General features: G+C 38.2%; 2 protein-coding genes across 2 annotated transcripts in view; one reads left to right on the top strand and one right to left on the bottom strand.

The window, feature by feature from the left end:
- LOC131813468 (ral guanine nucleotide dissociation stimulator-like) overlaps positions 1-27,223 on the top strand; it is a 166,874-nt gene that overhangs the window by 13,437 nt on the left and 126,214 nt on the right. The gene's annotated exons all lie outside the window — the stretch shown is intronic.
- On the bottom strand, positions 1,911-21,331 carry LOC131813656 (mitochondrial import receptor subunit TOM20 homolog). The gene is made up of 2 exons (XM_059144017.1): positions 21,197-21,331; positions 1,911-3,057 (listed from the first exon to the last, which is right to left on the bottom strand). The coding sequence occupies exons 1-2, from the start codon at positions 21,329-21,331 to the stop codon at positions 2,365-2,367; spliced, it is 828 nt and encodes a 275-aa protein (XP_059000000.1). The 3' UTR covers positions 1,911-2,364.

The following is a 27,223-nucleotide window of genomic DNA, read 5'->3' as shown; positions in this document are numbered from 1 at the left end:
ACTACTAGCAACATCTTCTCTTAGTTTTTGTTTTTTAGAAATATCTTGATTTCTCTTTCATTTTTAAAAATGGTTTTGCAGATGTAAGATTCTTTGTTAATAGTTGTTTTTTGCTTCATTCTTTGTTTTCTTTCAGCACCTGGGATAATGTCATCTCAGTGCCATTTGGCCTCTATGCTTTCTAGTGAGAAGTCAGTCTTTACTTTTATTGAAGATCACGTTTTCCATTGCAGTTTTCAAGATTGTCTCTTGTCCTTTTCTTTTGACATTTTGACTATGAAATGTTTGAGCGTAGATCTTGTTGATTTATTGTGCTCGAGTTTACTGAGCTTCTTGAATTCTAAGACTAATTCTTTTTGTTGTTGTTGTATCTGGAGAGTTTCTAGTCATTATTTCTTAAGATATTCCATCTGCTCCTTCCTCTCTCTCCTCTCTCTCTCTCTTTCTCCCACCTTTCCCAGCCACTCCGTCCTTCTCTCTTTTTCCGGGACTCCCATTTTACATGTTGGGGATGGTGGATGGTGTCCCTCAGGTGTCTGAGGCTCTGCTAATTTCTCCTCATTCCTTTTGCTGTTTCCTTCTCATGCTGGATAGTTTCAATTGACCTGTATTCAGTTCATTGTCTTCAAGTTAACTGATTCTTTCTTCTGTAAATAATAAATATATTATTATATTTACATTTGTATTATATAAATAATAAATATATTATTCAGACTAGAGAAGTTTTTCATTTTAGTTATACTTTTCAACATCAGAATTTCTCTTCGACTTCAAATAATAAGGGTGCCTGGCTAGCTCAGTCAGTACAGCATGTGACTCTAGAGTTTGAGCCCCATACTGGGTGTAGACCATTACTTAAAAATAAAATCTTTTATAAATAAAAGGAATAATAATTTATGTCTCTTTATTGTTATTCTCTATTTGATGAGACATCATTTGCATACTTTCCCATAGTTCTTAGACATGATTTCTTTCAGTTCTTTCAACTTATTTATTATAGGTGATTTAAAATCTTTGGCTAATAAATCCAACTTTTGGGTTTCCTCAGGGACAGTTTCTGTTAACTGCTATTTTTCCTGTTTATAGGCTATGCTTTTTTGTTTGATTATAATCTCTTTTTGTTGTTGTTGTAGAAACGGGATATTTATGATATGTGTTTTTTTTTTTTTAAGTACCAAGGATCTTTATTCTCAGACCTAATGTTGAACCTGTGACTGCAGATAACATGTCACTATTTCGAGAACACCTTCATTCTTTCCAAGTCTTCAGCCATAAGGTTATACCTTATTCTCATCATAACAAGATAAATGAATGAGATTGAAGGAGGATTAAGGAGATACACTGAAGATAAAAGCAAAGGGGAACAAACATTTTACAAGTTTATCATCCCAGTTACCCTAAAGGTTAAGTTTCAGATTTACAAGAGTAATGACAGAACAGCATGATTTCAGTGAAAACCAACACAAGTTAGATCTTTAAAAAAAAAAAAGGGGTGGGGGTGGGAGAATCAGTTCAGAAATACTAAGTCAGGCAAGCATGCAAACTTCAGAGTATAAAAAATGCAAGGCCTGGTTGTCCAAACAAATATATCCCTCAGGAGATGGTGGTGCTTAACGGAAACAAATGAATTAAAAGCTGAAAGGGACACTTCTCTGAATTAGCAGACCAATTCCCTCATTTTTTAAGTGAGGAAAGAGGGTAGACAGTAATTAGTGAGGCTCACCTGGCTAGAAAAAGGATGTACATAGATTTAATTCCCGGTGCTATTTACTACATACATCTAAAATACGATAAATATCCAGAACACATTAAGCCCACCGATTAAAATGACAAATACACGGGGAGGAGGTGAATTAATACAGCACAGCAGCACTTCTCACATCCTATTTAAGAGATTAAAAGGAAAAAAATAATCTCTCAAAGATTTTAATGCTCAGTTTTGATAGACTCCATCCAATTCTTTAATGTAGAGCAAATGTACGAGCTTAAAAAGAACGTGCATTCTTCAGCTTTCTCCTATACTTTTTCGGCCTATCTTTCAAAACTAAGCACTGAGTATTTTTAACCTAAGTAATGTGATGTTATATGTACACTTTAATTGCACGTTTTAGGAATAAAATCCATGATATTTTGGTAAATCAGTATATTTATAAAATGGACCGCATAGTGTATCAAAATACACTTTTCACTGGGAAAAATAAATAAAACAGGCGAATGGATCTACACAAAGTAAAAATTAACTTTGGTAGATTTCAGTGTAGGACAGTCCGTAACAAGCCTATTTGCCCTTTTCCCCCCAGAGCTGCTCAGCTTCCAACTTCAGATTTTAAAAATATTTTTAATTGAGATTATGTTGACATGTTCTCATTCCACATCATCTTCAGCCAAGCTCTGAGCACTTACAATTCTCTGACTAATTGTTGGAAGCTTGGTCAGAAGCATCTGGAACACTGGTGGTGGGAGAGTCTGCTGTAACACTTGCAGCAACTGCTGTGGCTGTCCACACACAGCAACTGCATTTGTCAGATGGTCTACACCTTTCTCATATTCGCCTTGGGCTAGCAACTCTTCCCCAAGTTGTATTTCTTCAAGGAAGAATCTCTGAACAGCTTGGGCATCTTTAAGGTCAGGTAACTTGCAAAGTCCGGCTCTCTCCTTGGCAAGCTTTTGTTTCTTTCTTCGTTCTCGAAGCCTGTTCTCGAAGTTGGGGTCACTCGGCCTCTTGCGGCCGAAGCAGATGCAGTACCCGCTGCAGAGAGCCCCGCAGACGCCGGCGGCGCCGGCGCGGTTCCGGCCACCACCTTCCCACGGCCCAGAGGCAGGAGCGAGCGCGGCGGCGGCGGGGCCGGCGAAGAAGCTGTGGGCCGGGAAGCCGCGACCACGCCGCTGCGACCGGCCGCTCGCCGCGGGAGACGCGGAAAGCTGCTCTCTGTGTTTTAAGTGATTGTTCGGTAAAGTCCGTTCTTTGTTGTGTGGGCACTGAAGTCTCTGTTCTGGTGCCTTAGCAGTCAGCCAGTGATTGATGGGAGGTTGAACGAAGAAGTCTCTCAACCTTTGCTGAGGGGCTTGGTATATTTGTCGGGGCGTTCCCTCAGTGCTCCACCGGGCAGTTCACAACCCTGCCTTGGCCTTAGCCTTCACTTTCTGCTTGCACAGAGTCTCAAAGTCAGCCAGAAATGAGAGCTCAGAGCCTTCTCAAGTCTTTCATGGTCATGCACTAAGCTCTTTGCATGTACATGAGCCTCTAGAATCCCAGGAATATGTTGAAGTTTTTCAGGGTTCCATGTGGACATCTTAATTCTTCAATTTTCCCTTTAATTTGTGTTTGTTTGATCAGCCTCTCATCAGCCCCAAGCGTTAAAGTTCCCTCCAACAGCTTCAGTGCTAACTAATTGCCACTGATTTTCTTTCGTAAGCGCTCCAAAGTAACACTGTTTGCACAGAGGCAGCTCTTGAGTCATGAAATAAAATGCCTTGAAAATGGAATCGTTTGGTGAGATGCTAGATAGGCAAATATTGACAGTTCTTTAGGTATGGACATTTCAGGGAATTCTAAACCTACCCTAATCCTATATGTATTGATAGGCTGCGAGTTTAGCCAGCTACCAGAGTGGTGAGGCTCTTTGTTTTCATTGCTACTCCAGAACCTGATAGGGGAATGGGATTAAGAGAAAAATGAGATAACTAACTGAAGTCAATTTGCAGAGTTTGGAAAAAGATGATTTTGACAGTTTTGCCATTGTTGCTATTGCTTTTACTCCACCATTCCAAACATTAAGCTCTACTTTTTAAAAGACAAATACCATATGATTCCACTTATATGTAGAATTTAAACAACAAAATGAATAAACAAACAAAAAGCAGAATCAGACCTATAAATACAGAAAACAAACTGATGGTGGCCAGAAGGGAAGGGCTGGGGGTGGGGCGGGATGACCAAACCGCGAAGGAGCGAGAGAAATACAGGCTTCCGGTTATGGAGTGAGTAAGTCATGGGAATAAAAGGTACAGTGTAGGGAATATAATCAATGATATTGTAATAGCAATGTATGGGGACAGATAGCAGCTATACTTGTGGTATGGAAAGCATAATGTATACAGTTGTTGAATTACTATACTATTTTCACCTGAAACTAATGTAATGTGTATCCACTATAGTGAAATTTAAAAAAATAAAAAGCAATTCAAATAGTAGAAATAGAACAAAAAAGTGTTGTAAATAAGGTTTCTACCCTAAACACCTCGACCCTGGATCCCAAACAGAATATTTTTTTAAAGATTGTGTATTTATTTATTAGAGAGAGACAGCAAGAGAGTTAACACAAGCAGGGGGAACGAGAGAGAGAGAGAGAGAAGCAGAGAAGCAGGCTTCCTGCTGAGCAGGGAGCCCATTGCAGAGTTTGATCCCAGGCCCCGGTATCATGACCTAAGCCGAAGGCAGATGCTTAACGACTGAGCCACCCAGGTACTCCCAGAATATCAACTAGTGTTAACAGCTACTGTGTGTCTTTCATAAATACATGCCTAGAGAAGCATGTATATAGAGAGACAAAAGATCTGTATTTCCTTTTATACATATAGAAATATACTGTACTCTCTATTATTCACCATTTTTTTTAACTTGGTAATTTACCTTAGATGTTGCTACATAGAGCTATTTCAGTTTGTTGTTGTGGTTGTTTGGTATTGTAAGATGAATAGGGCATTATTTACACATTTTCTAGTAACAGACACTTGGTTTGGTCTACTATTTTGTTATTTCAAACAATGATGGGATGAACACCATGGCATTTACATCTCTTTGACCATGTGTGCTATTACTGAACGATAAGTTCCTAACTAGGAAATGTAAGGTGTGTTTGTTTTCAGATATTGATGGATGTTGGAAAATTGCCTCCAATGATGTTTCATCAGTTTATGCTTCTGTTTGTGGTAAAGGAGAATGCTGTTTCTCCTCATTGCCACATTGGATTATCAAGTATGTTTTGCCAATTTCAAAGATGAAAATTTCTCCTTATTGTTTTACTTCTCTTCTCTTATAATACCTTCTCATATATTTCATATATTCATATGTTTGTGAGTCTTCTTCGCTTCACACACAGCACCTCTTTTCATATCCTTCTCTCATTTTTTTATTGAGTTTTAATTTGTAATGCTCTTTGTGAGTTAGAGTCGTTGGACTTTTGGTCTGTTTTACATATTACAAATATTCTTTTCTCTAGCTGATTAGTGGTCACATGGTGTGGTTTACAGTACTTTTTTCTTTGTTAATTTTTTTTTTAAGCAGTCAATCAGATTTCCCAGTCTTCTTCCTACCTGTATGTCTTGCTTAGAAGGGCATTTGTTTCTTCTCAGTTCATAAAAATTCATCTCTTATTTCTTCCAGGAACTTATTGTTCCATTTCGTTATTTATTTGGGTGGCTTATTGTTTGTGAGGGCTAACCAGTTGTCTCTGCATCATTCCTCTCTGATTTAAAACGCCACTCTTGGGGTGCCTGGGTGGCTCAGTGGGTTAAAGCCTCTGCCTTCGGCTCGGGTCATGATCCCAGCATCCTGGGATCGAGCCTCACATCGGGTTCTCTGCTCAGCAGGGAGCCTGCTTCCTCCTCTCTCTCTGCCTGCCTCTCTGCTTACTTGTGGTCTCTGTCTGTCAAGTAAATAAATAAAATCTTTAAAAAAAATAAATAAAACGCCACTCTTCTTAGGTACTAAATTCCTTTATGTAGAGAGAATATTTATGGACTCTCTATTCTTTTCCATTGATTTCTTTGCCAACATTTTAATGGGTATTTTTCCATATGACCTTTAGAATCAGCTTGTCTATTTCTATTTCTCTGTTGAGGAAAAATTTACGTTGTTACTTTTGTTAAAATTACATTAAAACGGGTGCCTGGGTGGCTCAGTGGTTTAAAGCCTCTGCCTTTGGCTCAGGTCATGATCCCAGGGTCCTGGGATCAAGCTGAGCATCTGGCTCTCTGCTCAGCGGGGAGCCTGCTTCCCTTCGTCTCTCTCTGCCTTCTTCTCTGCCTAATTGTGATCTCTGTCAAATAAATAAATAAATAAATCTTTAAAAAAAATGACATTAAAACAGGAATCTCAGATTTTTGCACCTATCAGTCAGAATCTTGCGGAAAGCTTGCTAAAACATAGTTTGTGGGGCCTCACCTTCAGAGTTTCTAATTCACTGAGTCTGAGTTGAGGCTTGGAATTTGTGTATCCTAAAATTCAAAGGGTGATGTTGATGCTGCTGGTCTGGGACAACTCTACTTCCGTGAAGTAAAAATGTATTCATTTTAAGAGAGTTGTTATCCTTCCAATATTCATTCTAACAGCAAGGTATGTTATTCCATTTATGTTCTATTTTCTTAGTAGAGTTTCAGTGTTTTCTTTATATTGATACAACTTATTGTTTTAAATTTATTCCTCTGCAGTTTCTTTTTTGTTGCATTGTAATAAAGGTTAGTTTAGGGGCACCTGGGTGGCTCAGTGGGTTAAAGCCTCTGCCTTTGGCTCAGGTCATGATCCCAGGGTCCTGGGATCAAGCTGGGCATCTGGCTCTCTGCTCAGCGGGGAGCCTGCTTCACTTCTTCTCTTCTCTGCCTGCCTCTCTGCCTACTTGTGATGTCTGTCAAATAAATAAATAAAATCTTAAAAAAAAAAAGAGTACTAGAAACATAAAGTTTAAAAAAATAAAGGTTAGTATATAATTATTATTTAATAATTATTTAGCAATTTTTGAATTATTATTTTAAATATTTATGGTTAGCAAGTCTTCCCTGTTCAACTTATTACAATGGAAGTGGGAATAATATTAGGTTACTTTCTGAGAATTTGGAGGACATATTAGGGAAAGAGAGGAAGGTGAGCTTTTTTTTTTTAAAAAGATTTTATTTATTTATTTGACAGACAGAAATCACCAATAGGCAGAGAGGCAAGCAAAGAGAGAGGGGGAAGTAGGCTCCCCGCTGAGCAGAGAGCCCAATGCGGGGCTCAATCCCAGGACCCTGAGATCATGACCTGAGCTGAAGGCAGAGGCTTTAACCCACTGAGCCACCCAGGCGCCCCAAGGAAGGTGAGCTTTGATAAGAAAATGTTAATAAAACTTTTTCCACTCGTGGCTTAAAAAATGTTTCCTTCATGTGATTCTAGGGCTGGAAAAATTAGTTGGAATAATTAATTTTTCTAAAGTATAGAAAAAGCTCTGAAAACCCGCAGGCTTCACTAACATGTATGAGGAATCACTAATATCAAAGATGGGTTACATTCAGATAGCTTGAATTTTGGTCATATATGTAAATTAGAGTCCATGGACATTGCTAGGAAGGGTGAAAGTGTAACTTGCAAGGGCAAGGGGTGAAGGGATGAATGAAGACTAACGAACAGATCCTTTAACTTTTATAGAAAGTAAGCACCTTTCCGGACCATAGCATATGCCCCTGTTTTATTGCCTAGACTGAGGATAGCTGAAGACTACTTTTAAGATCTGCAAGATAAATTTTGAAAATTCAGCCTAAATATTTCTGCAAACAGTATAATCCAAATCGTATTTCCCAATCAGCCTAGTATCTTTTTCCCTCTCCTTCTATTGGTTAAAAAAAAAATAAAAAGAAATGGAGAACACATGTTCTCCATCCTGTTCTCCAATAGTAGGAACATACTATGCTATAGGTGAGAATTTTCTTATTTACTGTGGTATTCAGAATACGAGTTCCCCAAAGGTGCCTATGTTCTGATCTGCAGAACCTGTGAGTATGTTACCTTACACAGCCTAAGGCGAATTAAGGTTACAGATAGGGTCAAAGTTGCTAATCAGCTAACCTTAAGAGGGAGAGTATTCTAGATTATACAGGTGGGCCCAGTGTAATTACAGGGGTTCTTTAAGATTTTATTTATTTATTTGACACACAGAAATCACAAGTAGGCAGAGAGGCAGATCGAGAGAGAGGGAAGCAGGCTCCCTACTGAGAAGAAAGCCCGATGCGGGCCTCGATCCCAGGACCCTGAGATCATGACCTGAGCCAAAGGCAGAGGCTTTAAACCACTGAGCCACCAGGCGCCCAATTACAGGGGTTCTTAAAAGAGCAAGAGGAGTGCAGGAAAGAAGGTGAAATATATTTCATGTGATAAAGACTCATTTTGCTCTTGTGGCTTTAAAAATGGAGGAAAGGAAGCATAAGCCAAGGAAGATGTGCCATCTCAAGAATCTGGAAAAGGAAGGTTCCCCCAAAGAGCCCATAGAAAGGAATGCAGCTGTCCCCAGCCTTAACTCAGTGAGACCTATACAAGGTTACTTGACCCTATACAACAACAAGGTAATAAAAAGCATTGTTTTAAAGTATGAATTTATGGTAATTTGGTAACAAATAGGAAATTAATGCAATTATTAAACTATTATGACAGAGTACTCACGAATACTGATGCTTCCTTTTTTTTTTTTCTTAAATTGTTAGCATTTGTCCAAATATCTAAAAGGTTAACTTTTTTTTTCCCCAATTAACAGCAAATTTTTGGAAGTTGAATATCTCAGAGTTCATTTAGGGCAATACTTATCCAGAAATCTGGTCTATCTGCAAAGTGACTAAGGACCTCATTGGCATATCACCCTGGAAAACAGCTGAGTCAGAATTAAGATTAAGAGCTTTGGAGTTGGAGGCTCAGAGACCTAAAACCTCTGCTAGGACTGAATATGTGACATTGGATAAGTTATTTACTCTCTCCTCTTTTTTCTTATACTAGAACTTAAATCATAAGGTTATGGTGAGGATTACCTGAGAGGATATATGTATAGCACTTAGCATGATTCTAGCCCATAGGCAAAAAAAAAATCATAAAATGAAGACACAGATTCTCAAAAAAAAAAAAAAAAAAAACCGTAGTGCCTTTCATCATAAAAGCAAAAAAATCTAAACGACTCAACTGTTCCCAAAGGCATAAATACAGCAATTGACATTCATAATGGCATTCATAAATGATCAAGTATAAGGTTTTTTAACAATTCTTTTAAAGATCTTTAAAATATGTGACTGTTGGTATTTAAAGTGGCAAGATCTTTGTACCTCAAAAATTTATGCATGTGGAATTTACATCAAGAGTGTCATATGAACAAAACATTTTATAAGGTATATTTTTACTAGGACTCAAACCTTAGCTCCTCCACTTTTTGTTCATCTGTAACATATGAGACACTTCATCTTACTTAGCCTAAGTTTTCTTCTATAAAATTTGGATAATAGGAGAGGTACTTGGTAATGTGGTTGGGAAGATTAGCGATAGTACATTTGAATCACCCCCTTGAATATACCTATAAGTGATTGTTCCATAAGTGGTGGTTATTCGTCATTGTTACTTTGTGATCCTCTAAAACTGCATTGACTAAAGTCAGTAGTAACCTAATTATGAAATACTCTGGGTCTTTCTCTTCCTTTATTATAGTTTGTCTTACACTGGATACTACTGAACCTCTTCAAATTCTCTCCTTTCTCCTTTTCTGGCATTGTTCTTAGCCTTTTTTTTCCCCCCAGGTTATTTATTTATTTATTTATTTGACAGACAGAGATCACAACTAGGCAGAGAGGCAGGCAGGGAGAGAGGAAGGAAATCAGGCTCTCCGCTGAGCAGAGAGCCCAATGCGGGGCTCCATCCCAGGACCCTGGGATCATGACCTGAGCCGAAGGCAGAGGCTTTAACCCACTGGGATCATGACCTGAGCCGAAGGCAGAGGCTTTAACCCACTGAGTCACCCAGGCTCCCCTTTTGCTTATTCTTCTTCCTTTGCCCAAACCTTAAATATTGTTGTTTCCCAATTTCTATAGCTTTTTAAATTTTTCTTTTTCCCGTGCACATTGTTTGTGAGTATGATAATGCTTCTTATACTAGCTGAAACCTTTTCCCGGAGCACCAGTTGTATTGCTCAGAGACCTCTTTCTTTTTTAAAGTGAGAGAAAGGAATGCATTTTCTTTTCGAGTTTGCTTCATTTATAGCCTTAAGTATTTATATGGTATGTGGGTATGCATTTGTATTGTGACTTTAACCCAAAAACATTAATTAGGTGGGTCTTTTCCAAATCTTTAATCTCTACTAATCTACTAATGGTTGAAAAATGGTACCTGTAACTGTGATGGGCATGTCTTTGGAATTAGTTAAACACATTTGCAAGTTTCTGAACCATTTACTTGTTTTTCTGGGCACTACTTTATATCCTTTGTTCCTTTGCTTCTTTCTTTCCTCCATCCTTCCTTCCTCCTCCCGTCGTCCGTCCGCCCCTCCCTTCCCCCCTTTCTTTCTTCTTTTAAATTTCAAGTTAGGTAACATAGAGTGTGGCTCTGCTTTCAAGAACAGAATCCAGTTATTCATCAGCTGCATACAACACCGAGTTCACATTCAAACCAGTGTCCTCCATAATGTCCATCACCCATCGAGCCCATTTTCCCACCCACCTCCCCTTCAGCAACTGTCAGCTTCTTGTCTACATTAAAGAGTCTCTTGTGGTTTGCCTCCCTCTCTGTTTTTTATCTTATTTTATTTTTCCTTCCCTTCCTCTTTGTTTATCTGTTTTTCTGAAATTGCACATATGAGTGAAATCACAGAGTATTGGTCCTTCTCTGACTGACTTATTTCACATAATGCCCTCTAGTCCCATCCATATCATTGCAAGTGGCAAGATTTCATTCATTCTGATACCAAGTAGTATTCCATTGTACATATACCACATCTTCTTTATCCATTCATCTGTTAATGGACATCTGGGCTCTTTCCATAATTTGGCTATTATTGATAGTACTGCTATAAACGTGGGGTGCATGTGCCCCTTCAAATCAGAATTTTTGTATCCTTTGGATAAATAACTAATAATACAATTGCTGGGTCATAGGGTAGCTCGCATTTTAACTTTCTGAGGAAAATCCATACTGTTTTCCAGAGTGGATCACCAATTTGCCTTTTAACTAACAGTACAAGAAGGTTCCCCTTTCTCTGCACCCTCACAAACACCTGTTGTTTCTGAGTTGGTAATTTTAACCATTCTGACAGGTGTGAAGTAGTATCTCATTTTGGTTTTGATTTGTATTTCCCTGATGATGCAAGATGTTGAGCCTCTTTTCATGTGTCTGTTAGCCATCTGAAAGTCTTTTTTGGACAAGGTTCTATTCAAGTCTTCTGCCCATTTCTTAACTGGATTATTTGTTTTTTGGGGTGTTGAGTTTGATAAGTTCTTTATAGATTTTGGATACTAGCCCATTATCTGATATGTCATTTGCAAAAACCTTCTCCCATTCCATCGGTTGCCTTTTGGTTTTGTTGATTGTTTCCTTCAGTGTGCAAAAGCTTTTTGTCTTGATGAGGTCCTGATAGTCCATCTTTGTTTTTGTTTCCCTTGCCTCCGGTGATATGTCTAGTAAGAAATTTCTATGGCTGAGGTCAAAGAGGTTGCCGCCTGTGTTCTTCTCTAGAATATTGATGGTTTCCTGTGTCACAGTTAGGTCTTTCATCCACTTTTAATTTATTTTTGTGTGTGGTGTAAGAAAGTAGTCTGGTGCCATTCTTCTGCCTGTCACTGTCCAGTTTTTTCCAACACCATTTTTTAAAGACAGTGTCTTTTTCCCATTGGATATTTTTTCCTGCTTTGTTGAAGATTAGTTGACCTTACACTTGTGGGTCCATTTCTGGTTTCTCTTTTCTGTTCCTTTGATCTATATGTCTGTTCTGTGCCAATACCATACTGTCTTAGTGACTACAGATTCGTAATAGAGCTTAAAGTCCGGAATTGTGATGCCTCCAGCGTTTCTTTTTTCTTTTTTTTTTTCTACATCACTTTAGTTACTTAGAGTTTTGTCTGGTTCCATACAAATTTTATAGTTGTTCGTTCTAGCTCTGTGAAAAATGCTGGTGTTATTTTTGATAGGGATTGCATTGAATATGTAGATTGCTTTGGGTGGAATAGACCATTTAACAATAGTATTTTTTTTCTTGCAATCCATGACATGGAATGTTTTTCCATTCCTTTGTGCCTTCTTCAGTTTCTTTTATATGTGTTCTCTAGCTTTCATGGTACAGAACTTTTATTTCTCTGGTTAGGTTTATTTCTAGGTATCTTATTGTCTTTGATGTAATTGTAAATGGGATTGATTCCTTGATCTCTCTTTCTGCTCTTTTATTATAATTGGTGTATAGAAATGCAGCAGATTTCTGAATGTCCATTTTGTATCCTGTGACTTTGCTGAATTCATATATCAGTTCTAGCAATTTGTTGGTGGAATCTTTCTACATAAAGGTTTTCTACATAAAGTATCATGTTGTCTGAGAAGAGTGAAAGTTTGACTTCTTCTGTGCTAATTTGGATGTTTTTTATTTCTTCTTGTTGTCTGATTGCTGAGGCTAGGATTTTCAGGACTGTGTTGAACAATAACAGTAAGAGTGGACATCCCTATCATGTTCCTGACCTTGATAGATAGGAATTTAGTGCCATTGTATTACTTGTAAAATCGCTGTTCCTGTAGATTGTCTGTGTTCCTTTTAAAAATGGTTTAAAAAGTTCCTGTCACTTTTGGTATCTATTTCCTGCTCTAAGAATCCCTTTTAGTATTACTTGCAGAGCTGGTTTAGTGTTCATGAACTCCTTTAGTTTTTGCTTATCTTGGAAACTCTTTATCTTTCCCTCCATTCTTAATGACAGCTTTGCTGCTTGGCTGTGTTATTTTTCCCAGTCAGCGTGTTGAATATATCATGCTGCTTATTTCTGGCCTGCTACGTTTTTGGGGACAGGTCTGCAGCTAACCTTATGTGTCCACCCTTGTAGGTTAAGGACCTTTTGCCCCTGGCTACTTTCAGAATTCTCACTTTATCTTTTTTGTTTTGTGAGTTTCACTCTAATATATCTTGGTGTTGACCTGTTCTGTTTGGATTTTGAGGGGAGTTCTCTGTGACTCTTGGACATAAATGCCTGTTTCCTTCCCCCGATTAGGGAAATTGTCAGCTATAATTTGTTCAAATAAACTTTCTGCCCCATTTTCACACTTTTATTCTTCTGAGACTCCTGGGATACAGATAATATTGCACATTGTTGAATCACTAAATTCCCTAAGTTTGTATTCATGATGTTTTCTTTCCTTCTTCTTTTCAGCTTCGTTATTTTCCATAATTTTCACTATCACCTATTTGGTTCTCTGCCTCTTCCATCCTCATTGTGATTACATCCAGTTGGTTCTGCATCTCAGCTATAGCATTTTTATTTCAGCATGACGAGTTTTATCTCTGCAGTGAGGATTTCTCTGGTCTCTTCTATGCTGCTTTGAAGCCCAGGTAGTATTCTTATGACTGTCATTCTAAATTCTTGTTCAGATATATTGATTACATCTGTTTTGAGAAATCCCTGGCTGTGATTTCTTCTGCTATTTCTTTTAGGGAGAATCCCTCTGTCTTGTCATTATGTCTAGGTTTCTGTCTTTTGCATGTCATGAAAGAATGTTAGGTTTCCTGCTCCTGAGAGGAATACTATATTAAGAAGGGGTCACACACTGTCCAGGGTCTTGCACTTCAGGAAGTGTTTCTGTTGTATGCTGTGTGCACTCTGATGTAGTGTTTTGGCTGCCCTTTTCCATAGGTCAGTTTGCTCAGACTTCCTCCTTGCTTGCAGTGGGAGGTGGTTGAACCTTTCACTAGGTGTGCTTTGATTTGTTTGTTGAGATAAGCCTAATTTAAAAAAAAATTAAAAAAAAAAAGGGGGCTGATCTAAGAAAAGAGAAAAGGAAAAGGAAGAAAAAACAGACAGACAAACAACTATAACCCTGATTCCAAATAATGAGAAAGAAGGAAGGAAAAGGGGGGGAATCAACAACAACAAAAAAAGGCTGATCCTACAAAGGAAAAAAAGAAACAAACCAACAAATAAACACAAAACTATAAGCCTAATGCCAAAGGAAGAAGAAAATAAAGAATAAAGAAATAAAATAATTCTTAAGAAAAGAAAACCTGGTCCTATTTCCACCAGGACTGAAGCTGATGCTTTAGAGCACTCTGTGATTAGTAGACCTGGTACATGTGGGGCAGCGTATGTTGTTCTGAGGGAGAGGCCCCCTGTGCTGGTTCACAGTCAGACCTGCCTTAGGAAACTTGCCCCTGTTGGGTGCACAAGGGCAGGGTTTGGTGTAAGGGACTCCAGCCTCCCCTGGAGGTTCTGATTCTCTCTTAAGTCCAACCATGGTGGTGGGGGGAAGGGAATGTGTGGAAGATCCTATCACCCCACCATCTCAACCTGGGGGAAAACTCACAGCTGCTACTGTTTAGGAGGCCCTGATAAAAAAGTGAACAACTTCTTCTCCTGTGTTCCAGGCTTTCATCATATCACTGCACCTCAACTTCCCTGTGCCTGGCCATCTGCACACGCTATGCCACAGTTATGTGTTTTATCTTTGTCCCATGGCTGGTATTGAAAACTCCAAATCTTAAAGGACCCAGCAAGGTGTGGGCCTGCTTCTCTCCCTAGGAGGAGAGGCTTGCAGCTTGCCCAGCACCATTCTGTCCCATAAAGGCAGTCACACAGAGTGGAGTCTGTTGGGCCCCACAGTGGAAAGATGTGACCAGCATATCTGCCCTCTACACATGCTTCTGTCCCCTGCTGCTAAACAGCCACTCAGTGGCTCCTAGGGGGCCTTTTGTCCACAGAAAAGCAAAATCCCTCTTCCACATGTACTCCAGGAGGGGGAGTGATTTCTCTCAGTGCCATTCAGGGGATCCCCTCACCCCAGCATATTGCAGGAACCCTATATGCTGTTCTTTCTCCTGCCCTCTCCCTCTCTCCCTGGCTTCACTCTACACAAATGGCTCCCTCCCTTTCCCAGCACCACAGCTTTTCTCTCCCCTAGTTCATAGCTCCAAACCTCACATCTGCCACTTTCCCTCCAGTTACGCAGATTATTTTCTTAATCCTCAAATCTATTTTCCTAGTTGTTCAAAATGATTTGATGTTGAGCTCCTCTGTTTGAGGGATAAAGCAAACCCAGGGTCCCCCTGCTACTCTTCCAATTTTGTCTTTCTTCTCAGTGACCTCTTCTAATTGAGCATATTTAAAAGTGCACATAATCATTTTCTGCATACTTTTTCCCCACTCTGTACCGATGTTGATGCTACTGTTAATTCACTTGTTCAATCACTAATTAAACATATATTGAATGCCTACTATGTCCTAGGCCCTGAGGGTACAGTAGTGAAGTAAACAAATTAACAACTATTTACCCCTCAGGGAACACATCTGTAGTGGAAAAGACAAAGCAAATGAATCTGTTGTGTGTCTGATATAAATTCTGTGGGGAAAAATAGAGGAGGAAAGAGGACTAAGGAGAGCCAAGATGTGGATAGGGTTATGATTCTAAGTGGGATGCTCAGGGAAGCCATCACTATACAGTTACCATTTGAGCAAAGATCTGAGGAGGTGAGGGAGCAAGCCATGGGGGCATTTGGGGAATATTTTCCCAGGATGAAGGAACAGCAGTCGCCCATTGTGAAGCAAGAGTAAGTCTCGCATTTTGGGAAAACTGAGGTAGGAGCAATAGGAGAGAGGTCAGAGAGAGAGAGTTTATAGGCAACCATGGTTGTGTTGTCCTACCTATTTTCTTAAAAATTGGTAACTATCCTTCACTACTTAATCTTTTTCCTTTTTTTCTTTCCTCTTTAACTCTGGCAAGTCACCAAGTTTTAGTGATCCTAACCCTCTTCAGTTCAGACCTTTATCATTGGTCACCCAATTGATCTACTGCTAGCTGCACACTTGATATTCAGCACCCATTCAGGAGCTTATTTTCAAACACTGTCTGCATTGCAGGGCTGCACTAGGTATTGTAGATACACAGGCCATCAAGCTTGCCCTTAGAAAATTCACAGTATCTGGAGAGAAAATCAACAGGCAGTTGGTCACGTGACAGTGAAGTAAGTGCTTTGAGAAGGGAAGTACAAGCAGACTAAGTACCACATGGTAGAAGGGTAGCTCCAATTTTTGAGGGTTAGTGCAAGCTTTCCAACAGAAATTATCTTCCTGTTAAGCTCTAAAAGATAAGTTGAAGAGTTAGACCCTCAAAATGAAAAGAAAGAATTTCCAAGCAAAGGGACCACTTGTACAAAAGCCCAGAAAAGAGAACCGAATGTGGTTTAGTGTTACCAGATAGAGGACAGAAGAGGATGACTCAAAATCAAGCTGGAGAAATACAAAGGAGCCAGATCATGTATGATCTCTAGAGGCCCTTTTAGGGTGTTTGGTTAATCCATCTGTTACCAACATCATCAGTTTCAAACTTGAATATAATACATACTTTATCTCCGAGAACTGAAACCCACCAATGATTCCTTACTGGCTTTCTGCTGAATTCAAACTGTAACAGGCACACGTGAGGTTCTTTAATCTGCCTTTGCCTCTTCAGCCTCAGGTCCCACAGGCCCCACTCTTACTTTATACACCAGCAGTGCGGGACAGCTTATAATTACATGCCAGGAGGGAGAACTCTCCAGGACCTACCAAATGCTTGGAATGCTCTTTGGCCCTTCCCAATCTCGTGAATTCATGTTTATCTTTCAAAAATAATCTCAGAGGTCATCCCTTTTTTTTTTTTTTAATATTTATTTATTTGAGTCAGAGTGAGTGAGCCTGAGCAGAGGGGCAGAAGGAGAGGGAAAGAAAAACTCAAGCAGACTCTTCACTTAGTGCAGAGTCTGACACAGGACTCCATCCGTCAACCCCAAGACCATGAGCTGACCTGCAAACAGGAGGTGGGTATTCAACTGACTGTGCCATCCAGGTGCCCCTCAGAAGTCATCTTCTATAAGAATCTTCCCCAGAAAATTCAAACGAAGTTAATCCTTTACTCTTCCATGCTACCACCCCACTTCTGTGTGATCTTTTCATTGCAATCACCTTCATCTGTAACAGGGTGTTTATATATTAAACTTCTCCACTGGTTTGAGCTCTTTGAGGGTCTCTGGGTTTGGTTTTGTCCGTGTATCCTTAGCCTGACAGTTAGCCACACTTAATAAGGCTCGGTTAATTTACACTAAAGAACAATGAGAATTATCTATAGGAAAGAATGAACACTAATTTATAGCTCATTTAAGTCACACAATTGTGATAGAGCTCAGCACATCTTAGCAAAGGAATCACAGACTTTTTTTTAATTCTTAAATTCAGTTCAGTTAGCATATACTGTATTACTAATTTTAGGAGTAGGATTTAGTGACTCATCAGTTGCATATAGCACCCAGTGCTCATTATATCAGGTTATGTCCTTAATGCCAATCACCCAATTACCCCTTCCCCCCACCAACCTCCCATCCAGCAACCTTCAGTTTCTTTTCTAGAGTTCAGCCTTTCTTATGGTCTGCCTCCTTCTCCATTTTCATTTTGTTTTATTTTTCCTTCCCTTCCCTTATGTTAATCTGTTTTGTTTCTTAGATTGCACATATGAGTGAAATCATATAGTATTTGTCTTTCTCTGACTTACTTCACTTAGGATAATACACTGTAGTTCCATCCATTGCAATAGGCAATTTCATTCTTTTTGATGGGTGAGTGATATTCCATATAACACATGCACACACACATAACAAATCTTTATCCATTCATCTGTTGATAGACATCTGGGCTCTTTCCATATTTTGGCTATTGTAGGTATGGCTGCTACAAACACTGGGGTGCAGGTGCTCCTTCAAACCACCATGTTTGTATCCTTTGGTTAGATACCTAGTAGTGCAATTTCTGGGTCATAGGGTAACTCTCTTTTTAAATTTTTGAGGAACCTGGGCGCCTGGGTGGCTCAGTGGGTTAAGCCGCTGCCTTCGGCTCAGGTCATGATCTCAGGGTCCCGCATCGGGCTCTCTGCTCAGCAGGGAGCCTGCTTCCTTCTCTCTCTCTCTCTCTGCCTGCCTCTCAGTGTACTTGTGATTTCTCTCTGTCAAATAAACAAATAAAATCTTAAAAAAAAATAAATTTTTGAGGAACCTCTATACTGTTTTCCGGAGTAGCTCTACCAGTTTGCATTCCCACCAGCACTGTAAGAAGTTTCCCTTTTCTCTGCATCCTCACCAACATTTGTTGTTTCCTAAGTTGTTTATTTTAGCTATTCTGTCTGGTGTGAGGTGGTATCTTGTGGTGGTCTTGATTTGTATTTCCCCGTTGGTGAGAAATGAGCATTTTTTCATGTGTCTGTTGGCCATTTGTATGTCTACTTTGGAGAAACATTCATGTCTTCTGCCCATTTCTTGACTGGAATTTTTGTTTGTTGGGTTTGAGTTTGGTAGGTTCTTTATAGATTTTGGATACTAGCCCTTTATTTGATATGTCATTTGCAAATACCTTCTTCCATTCCATAGATTGCCTTTTAGTTTTGTTGACTATATCCTTTGCCATGCAAAAGCTTTTTATCTTGATGAAGTCCCAGTAGTTCATTTTTGCTTTTGTTTCTCTTGCCTTTGGAGATTTGTCAATCATCCAGAGTTTTGTCTTCTCTTAGTCTCTCAGTTCTCTCATCTGCTAAGTGAGGATGAAAATACCTATACCCTAAGATTTCAGTGGTGATGAGATTTGGAACATATATGACATAAACTAGAAACTTAGTTAGATGTTCATGATCCGGTGAGATTTTTATGAGTTGGACAAAATGTTATTTTATCCCTTTCAGACCTGTAATCACTGTGATCACATTATTATAGATTGTCCCATTCAACATTAATAGGAGTCTAGGTATTATGGATTCTGAGCATCTGACTTATGAAGACATAACTAATGCTGTCTTTGTACTGTGCTCATGCTGTGTTCCTCTGGAGAGGAGGGCTTATTCCTTGAGCCTCCATGTTGCCTTTTTGCCAGTGGCCATTATCCATGACAAAAGGAATACAGTTTCCCAGCCTCCAAACAAGGAACCTAGAAAATATTTTCTTATAAAAACTGTGCTATGAATTCGATTAATTCGTTATTAAGGTTTCCCCCCAAAGCTATTTTATTTTTAACATAAACAGTTGTGCATTTTTAAACATACAAATGTATTCACCATATTTTTATTGAAAATTGGTCTTTTTATTAAGGGGATCCAGACTAGTTTATCATCCTCCACATGTTGGTCTTTATTCTGAGCTAGCATTTCGAAGACTGAAACTTCCGTCGGTCAGTTCCATGTCCACACCAAAAGATTCTGTACCCAGAGGACTTGTAATGATGTAGTATTACATTGTTGCTTAAAAACTTTGTATGGATTGATGAAGACCTTTTCTCATATTATTTATATGTAGTTTTGGGGAAAGATGAAAAACAATAAAAACGGTAGAAGGGTAAAGGACTTTCAATTAGAGTGCTGGGTAATTTTCAAAAAGATTCATGTTCACTTCCCCTTTTTCATAATTTGCTTGATTTTAGAAGGTATGACTTTTAGAAAATAGGTCTATCTTTGAGATTGATGGTTGCTGTAAATTTTTAAAATTGTAGTAATTCAGATATATTTCATGTTAATGAAATTGGTAAGAATAGTCTAAGGCAGCATTCTTAATATATACTTATATACAAACATCTTTTCTTAACTGTTCTTAGTAAAAAAATGAATTAAAAGTAGAGAGGTACAGATTTGAAATATGTTCATGTTGGGATGTGGTGCAATGCTTATAATATCTCCTACAAATATGATTTATGTGAAAATGTGTTGTGGAGCTCAAATGAAAAGCTCTGCAAATTGGAAAAGTTAATATTTCAAAACTATTTGTGTTAAGGACATCTGAGAGGAAATGATGAGACCTGGATCCTAGCTTTTTTATCACTGACTATGACCTCTGGCAAGTCAACCTTTTAGCTCTGTTTTCTCTTCTTAAAAATGAAGGCAAGGTCTAGGAGAGTACTAAGTTTCCTTCCAGCTGTAAATTTCTGTTATTGTTACTAAATCTTGATATGAGAAATTAGTCATGCTATACATAAAATTGTTTTACTCAAGAATTATTAACAGCATGAAATTTAATATTATAAATTGGTCTTTTAAAAAATAAAAATTTGAGGTTTTTTTTCCTAAATATTTGTTGTTTTATACACTATATTTCTTTATCAGACTTACTCTTTCTGAGAAAGAAAAGAAAATATTCTTCTTCCTTTTTTTTTTTTTTGAAAATATTCTTCTGAGGTAAATCTCTTACTCTTCAGATTTCCTGCTGCCTCTCCCTCTGCCTACCTCCCACCCACCGCCAGCACCTTTCCCACGCATACACACTGAACGTAATCCTGACAACCGCACAACCCACAGAGTAATAGCAGAGGAACCCTGACAAATTCCAGGCACCACTCTCTGCAGTAGAAATAGACCTATACTTGGCAACTGTGTTGTGAAAATATAATTCAGAGGAAGTAAATACATGCACAATTGTCTCAAATAGTATGATTTATAGCCTTGCACAGTTTAGGGGAGAAATGGCATTTCTTCACTTACACACACACACACACATTTTAAACCTTTTTTCTCTATTCTCTGTAAAAAATAATGAACAAATTAGTTTCACATCTACAAATATTAGTTTTGGATACAGATACATAGTTTACATACACTTAGCTTTTTCACCATGTTTAGCTTTCAGAAGATTATCACTCTTGAATAAACCCACTTTAGTGGGCAGTAAGTGACCAAAAGTGCCCTTAGGCACTTAGCCCATAGGGCTCAAGTCTTAGCCTTCTAGTCTGTTGTAGCAGTCCAGAGACTGCAAGGGCTAATCCAGTTTACAGAGTCAAGATCCAGAAATAATAATCCATCAGACTTGCATTTCATTAACCAAAGGAGTTTTGGAATTATGGTGAAGCCAGGACCTGGACCTGAGCTCTCCTAGTTGCCACCTATCACCTGACCTTGAGAAACATAATTGCTATGGCACACTCCAAAGAAAAGACTTTGAGAGTCAAGTCAGACAAATACTGAGAGGAACCAGAAAAGCTTTAAAGATGAGAAAGAATTAAATCAGAAAAATTCTACTTAGGTTGGAGAAGCATTTCTTGGAGAAAGTGCTTGTGGATTCTCCAAATGACTTTAATCCATAGTTCATTTATTTTATAGCATATACCTTCAAGTTTCAATAGGAATGTACCCATTTACTAGTAAATAGTTTGATTATTTGAGATGATGTTTCACATCTCTTGTTCTGGTGGGTGTTTGTCCTTGCTGTGGTTTGGTACATTATAGGAATCATGAGGATACTTTCATTTTTCCTTTAATTTCTGGTTTATTAATTCTCTCATCAAAAATCTGCACAATCACCACAGATAAAGTCACTGCCAAGTGTTTCTCCTTCTGTTGTTGAATCTCCAGTTCACTTTTTGCCAGCACCAACATTGGCTTTGTAGTCCCCCTGACTTTCTTCATTCTGCTCTTGCATTACTTTCACTGTTTTCGTGAGGTCTTTTTCTTCTCATACATCCTCTGTCTTGCAACTCAATTTTTGGGTTCATTTTTCTTTGCATTATCCAAGTAATCCTAAGTCATACCAAAGTCAGTTGTCTTGGCACCACTGAAATGGGTTTTGAATCCAAATACAAAGATGACGTCTCTTGTGGTCTTATACATTTTGGCTAGTTTTTCCCAAACTTTTGTCTCCTGTTCTGCTGCCTTTCTGGAGTGAAGAACATCAATGACCATTTGTTTCCACTGAGATAGTATGATGGTGTGAACTTCCTGGTCCAGATAGTTATTGTGTCCTTCATGATAGTTAACCAATCTTCAAAAGCCAAGGAGGAAACCAAGATTATTTCTTCAAAGAGTTAAATCATGGGCTTATATTATTCCTTGAGCTTGTTTCCTAGTGTCTCAGTACCCAGCCTCCTGTTTTGTTAGCATTTTGAGTAGAGAAGTTATACACTATACACTATAAGAAACTGTACACCCAGAGAGGTAAGCAGAATAGTGAAATTGTGGCAAAAGGGCCATTTATATTTCTTACAGGACATAAAATTCAGAAGTTAAAATCTAGGGCCTAATGAATGGGGAGTCTAATGAGGTACTCTTCCTACATAAAGCCAGGGACATATAAAAATACAACCAACCCAAACCATAGAATACATCAGAAAATTTGCATTGACATTGAGAAATTGCCTGTCTTGGATATATCACAACCACAAAAAAGTTAATAGATGGATTTGCAACCTATATTCTTACTACCCAAAAAACTTCTCCCAAATGTCAAGCTGTGCATATAATTGAAAGTGTTTGCAATTAGTAGTGCCTAAGAATTTTATTACAGCAAATGCAAATTCTTTTTGATTGGACTGTCTCTCTACGATAGGTTTCAAATAATTCTCACAATTAGTTTTCAAAGGAAAATAATTCATCACAACAACATCAATAAAACTAGTACACAAGGAAACAATTCTCAAGAGATCATTGGCAGTTACAACCTGATGGCAATAAAAGATTTTATAATTATCAGGCTTTGTTTATAAAGCAACTGTTTCATTTCAAAAAATTAAAGCCCCTTAAAACATCTGCAGTGTATGGGAAAATGATTTTTGAATGATATAGAAAATATGAAGAAGAACCAAATGTAAGTTCTACACCTGAAATACAAAAATTGGAGTGGAAAACTCATTGGGTGAGTTTAACAGATGAGACAAATTAGAAAAAGAATTAGAAAACTGGAAGTTACTAAAAGAAGATTATACACAAAGAAAAGGAATACAGAGAGACAAAAAGATTATATGAAAAGAGGTTAAGAAAAATGAAGGATAGAATTAAAAGATCTAAAGCAAACTTGATCATAGTTTCACAAGAATAAGAGAGAAGGAGAGCAACTGGGGCAAAGATAATATTTGAAGAGACAATGCCTCATTTTTTTTTTTTCAAAATGCATGCTAGACACCAATCCAAAAATAAAGCAACCAACGAATTCCAAGTATATTAAAAAGAAATCCAACTCTAGACACAGGCTAGTGAACTACAGGTTCACTATGGTGAATTCATTATGGCAACACCAAAGACAAAAATGGGGATTTTAAAACCATCTAGAATAGAAGTACAAATTACCTCCAGCAGATCAACAATTAAACTTATAGTAGACTTCTTATCAGCGATAGAAGCCATGGAAGATTGCAATGGTATCTTCCATATACAGAAAGAAACAACTGACAATCTCAAGTACTTTTCCCAGGGGCACCTGGCTGGCTCAGTCAGTGTGGCATAGGACACCTGATCTCAGGGTTGTAAGTTTGAGCCCCATGCTGGGTGCAGAGATTACTTGGGAAAAAAAATTTTTTCAAAAAATGAATATAAATAATAAATAAATAAAATACTTCTCCCAGGAAAAAATATCTTCCAGAAAATGAGAGTAGGGAGGAAAATTCATTTTTCCAACAAACAAACAAACAAAAAGATGGAGTGTGCCATGATCCATACTAAAGCAAATTTTAAATTTATACTTCAGAATAAGTAAAATGATCAGAGATGGAAGATCTAAGCTACAAAAGAAATGAAGATTTTTTTAAATGTAAAGAAATGAATAAATGTAAATAAACACTGGCTGCATAAAACAATAATACTCAAGTTTTATAAAATTGAGAAGCAATTTATATATATGAGTGAGGATTGAAATAAAGTATCTTAGGATCCTTGCATCATCTTGGTAGAAATTAGGAATGATAGTTAACTTTCATCTTAAAAAGTTGTGTGTAGGGACGCCTGGGGGGCTCAGTCAGTTAGAGCATCTGATTTTTTATTTTAGCTCAGGTTATGATCCTGGGTTGTGAGATCAATCCTGCTTAAGATTCTTTCTCTTTCCCATTTCCTCTGCCCCTTCCCATATATCCCCACCCTACTCTCTCCTTCTCTTTCTCTTTCTCAAAAAAGAAAAGAAAAGAAAAAGGCTGTTTATAGCTTTTAATTGCTAGGGAAACTGCTTTTAGAAATAATATATAAATTCCAATTGAATAGAAGATGAAAATGGAATTGTATTTGCCACAGCATAAAAATGATGTCAGATGTCAATGAACAAATTTAACAAAATACATGTAAGATATTTATAGAGAATGTTATAAAACTTCAAAATGGATGGATGAAAAGATATGTTGGGGTAGATCTATCTCAATTTCTCTCTCTCCCCCTGCCAACACACACACACACACACACACACACACGAAGACCTCTTTTTTTTTCCACTTCTACATGTCTAAGTAACTTGTTATGGGACTCTTTCCTTTTTTTTTTTTCCGTTTTAGATAATCTTCATTTACTTACTTCAGTGAAGGTCAGAATTTCAGTATCTTACATCATAGGTACCTGCTCCCAGACTTACACCTATAAAGGTATTCCTATAAAGGTATGCAGACACTTTACAGTGGAGAAGTTTGCTTAGTTAGCATGAATTCAGAGCAAGGGAAAAAATCATGTGGATAGGCTGTTCTCATTCAGCCAAAGTCTTGATGCATCTGTAAATCCTATTGGGAGGAATCAACTGCAGGACAAGATAGTAGTGTTTCTGGGCCAGGGAAACGTCTGGCGCAGCCCTGAAGGTTCATTATTATAGGGGTGTATCAAGTAAGCCTAATTTAGGCTTTATTGCCGAAAAAGTCTCCTTCTGAGGGTCCTGTTGTTTCTTTAACTACACCATTTGGCCAACTAAGTTCCTGCAAGTCATGGTCTAGACACCAAACTGTGTCTTTCTATGGAGTCCTTAAATGTTAGTTCTTTGATTAGTTTTGTTTTGTTGCATCTAGTTATAACTTCCTTTGTCACCCAAGTTCTAGAGGACACCTAAATTTTTCCTTGTATGTGCCAACAAAAACAACTTACAATAGAGATGTGACTATTGTTATTGGATGACTTTAATGAAATGGCATTTTCTTAATTAAAGATGGTAGATTTTTGCATCAAAATTAACAAACACAATAAAGCATTCAATAAACAATCATGATACTTTGAAATAATGAGGAATCAGAATCTCCTGCATTCCTTTCTCCCTAATGCTTGTTTGTTTGAACACTCTTAAAAAAAAAAAACACCAAAACACTTACTTCCCCTACAAAATGTGTGAGAGTTGTCTGATACTATGATTCATGTGAGATAATATTAATATTTTAAAAGCAAATGTTGTTGCTTTTATAATTATGTTTACTATTTGCCACCTAATGAGATATCATAAGAGCAATTATATTTCTTAATTTGGTTGTTTCTTAAATAAACATAAGTCATTGAAAGAATAAGAATATTTCATTAGACTCCATTTCTTCACTTTTAGTTTTAGGTATATTATTGCAGAAGATGAAATCTATGGTCAGAATTCTTTCTGGAATCAAAGCTATCTAAATTCAAATCTCATTTCTGCTGTTCACTATCTGTGTGAACAGATATTAAATTATTTAATTACCAAATAATTTACTAGCTATAATTTAATAATTACAAAATTATTTAATTTCTCTACTCTCGGTTTACTTATTGGTAAGTAGTAGTACTTACCATCATCTTCTCCACTAAGTTATTTGTGTTAGTTAAATGATGTAATGAAGAGAAATGCTCAAGCGTAGTGGCTGGCCTCAACGAATGCTCAATAAATAATAGGTGTGAGCACGTGTGTTTTAAGAATGCATCCCAGAATGCCTGGAGATGTCTGCGTACTTGCTGTACCTCATCCTCCTCTTCAACCCTGAGTTTAGGAATTTATATGGATCAGACTGTGTTCCTTGAGGAGAATGGGTGACGAAACAAACATTTGTTCTTATCAGAGTGACTGTACATTGTATGCAAGTGATCACACTCTGTATTCTATACCTGCGGGTGAGGACGTGCACCTGGCCCAGCAAAGTGCATGCAGCCAAGTTAACCGATATGCCTCAGTCTCATACGTGGAGGGAGAAATATTATATTTCCAGAGGTTAGTATAACTTTCATTGTCTCCGGATTTGAGAGTTCGGAGGCTGGCTTGCTCCTCATTCTGTCATAAAGAAGATAACTCATCATTTTTCACTGTATCCTGAAGGTGTGACTTTCTCTCTGAATCCTTTAGATGAGCAAATATTGATGATTTGCCCAAGTGGTATCCATGTCTGATCTTTCTGTCCGTTCACACTGGTTATTAACATTGGTGGATACAGTGGTCAGTCGTGCTGTAATCTGCATAATCCCTTCATTGAACACTGGATTCTTATGGGGTGAAACAGGCAGTAGCTTTTTCTTCACAGTTTCCCTTTAAGGCTGTTTTGTTGGTTTTCCTTTTACCTCTCAATAACTTTGTACGATTACTCTGGGTTTAGAAAAAACTTATTTTTAGGAGTCAAGAGTTTAGTTTAACATAAATATAAATTTGCCCCTCTATCCTATTCAAAGACTCTTTTTCCCTATACTTCCCTGGTTTGATAACAGTGGGGTTGGAGGTATGGACAGGGTTGGGGGTAACTGTTCTGCTACGTTTGTTTCACTTTCTCCCCATTTGTTTACTGGCCTTTTCTCCTTGAGAGCTGGGTCTCAGATTCTTGTGTGGCAGATGCCTGAATGCCCCTCTGTTTCCCTTGGGCACTCAACCAGTTAGTTACTCCTTCCCCCATCCCCTGGGACCTCCAGATCTTCTCAGTTCCAAAATAAGTGCAACTCTTCCCTGTTCATTTCTTATGAACTGTCTAGCTGTCACTTTCTGATATACTTGAGCCCTGGATATTCCTTTTTGTGGGAGGCCACAATAGGGCTTGAGATGAGGACCAATCCAGGCCCTGACTTGTGGCTCCTTTAAAGGCTGAATAGCCGAACAAAAGCCTTAGGTCCATAAAATCGAGTAGCATTGAGAAAGGGTCTGTGCTATGTGTTATGCGCTCGCCTTCCTGACTTCCCACATGCTTGCTAAAAATGAGAACAATTCGGTTGGGGTCATAAGTTCGTGGCTGGTCCTTGCTGCCCTAGTACAGCCCATAAATTACTTTCAGGTTCGCTGTGTCAATACAGAACAATTGTACCGGCGTCAGCCATTTGGTGTCACAAAGTCTGCTTATAGTTCATTGTGAAACTTATTATGGGAACTCGTGGTTAACTAGACACAGATGTATTGCTTCTCCTATTATCACTATATATATGGCCTTAATGCTTTGAATAAACTTAGCACTGTTGGACATCCTCCTCAGCGCTCCTCCTGCCCTATCTCTCTGCTTCTCGAGTTCTTTTCTTCATCCTCTTACCCTCACGTTCCTGGTCGATTTGTCGCACCGGCCGTGACACCTTTTCCTCTAGATTCACTTGAAACTTCTCTGTATTCCA

The sequence above is a fragment of the Mustela lutreola genome, chromosome 13 (genome assembly GCF_030435805.1).
Source record: "Mustela lutreola isolate mMusLut2 chromosome 13, mMusLut2.pri, whole genome shotgun sequence".
In the NCBI taxonomy this organism is placed as follows: Eukaryota; Metazoa; Chordata; class Mammalia; order Carnivora; family Mustelidae; genus Mustela; species Mustela lutreola.
Note: the sequence above shows the minus strand (reverse complement) of the source record. Positions and strands in the feature narration are given on the sequence as shown.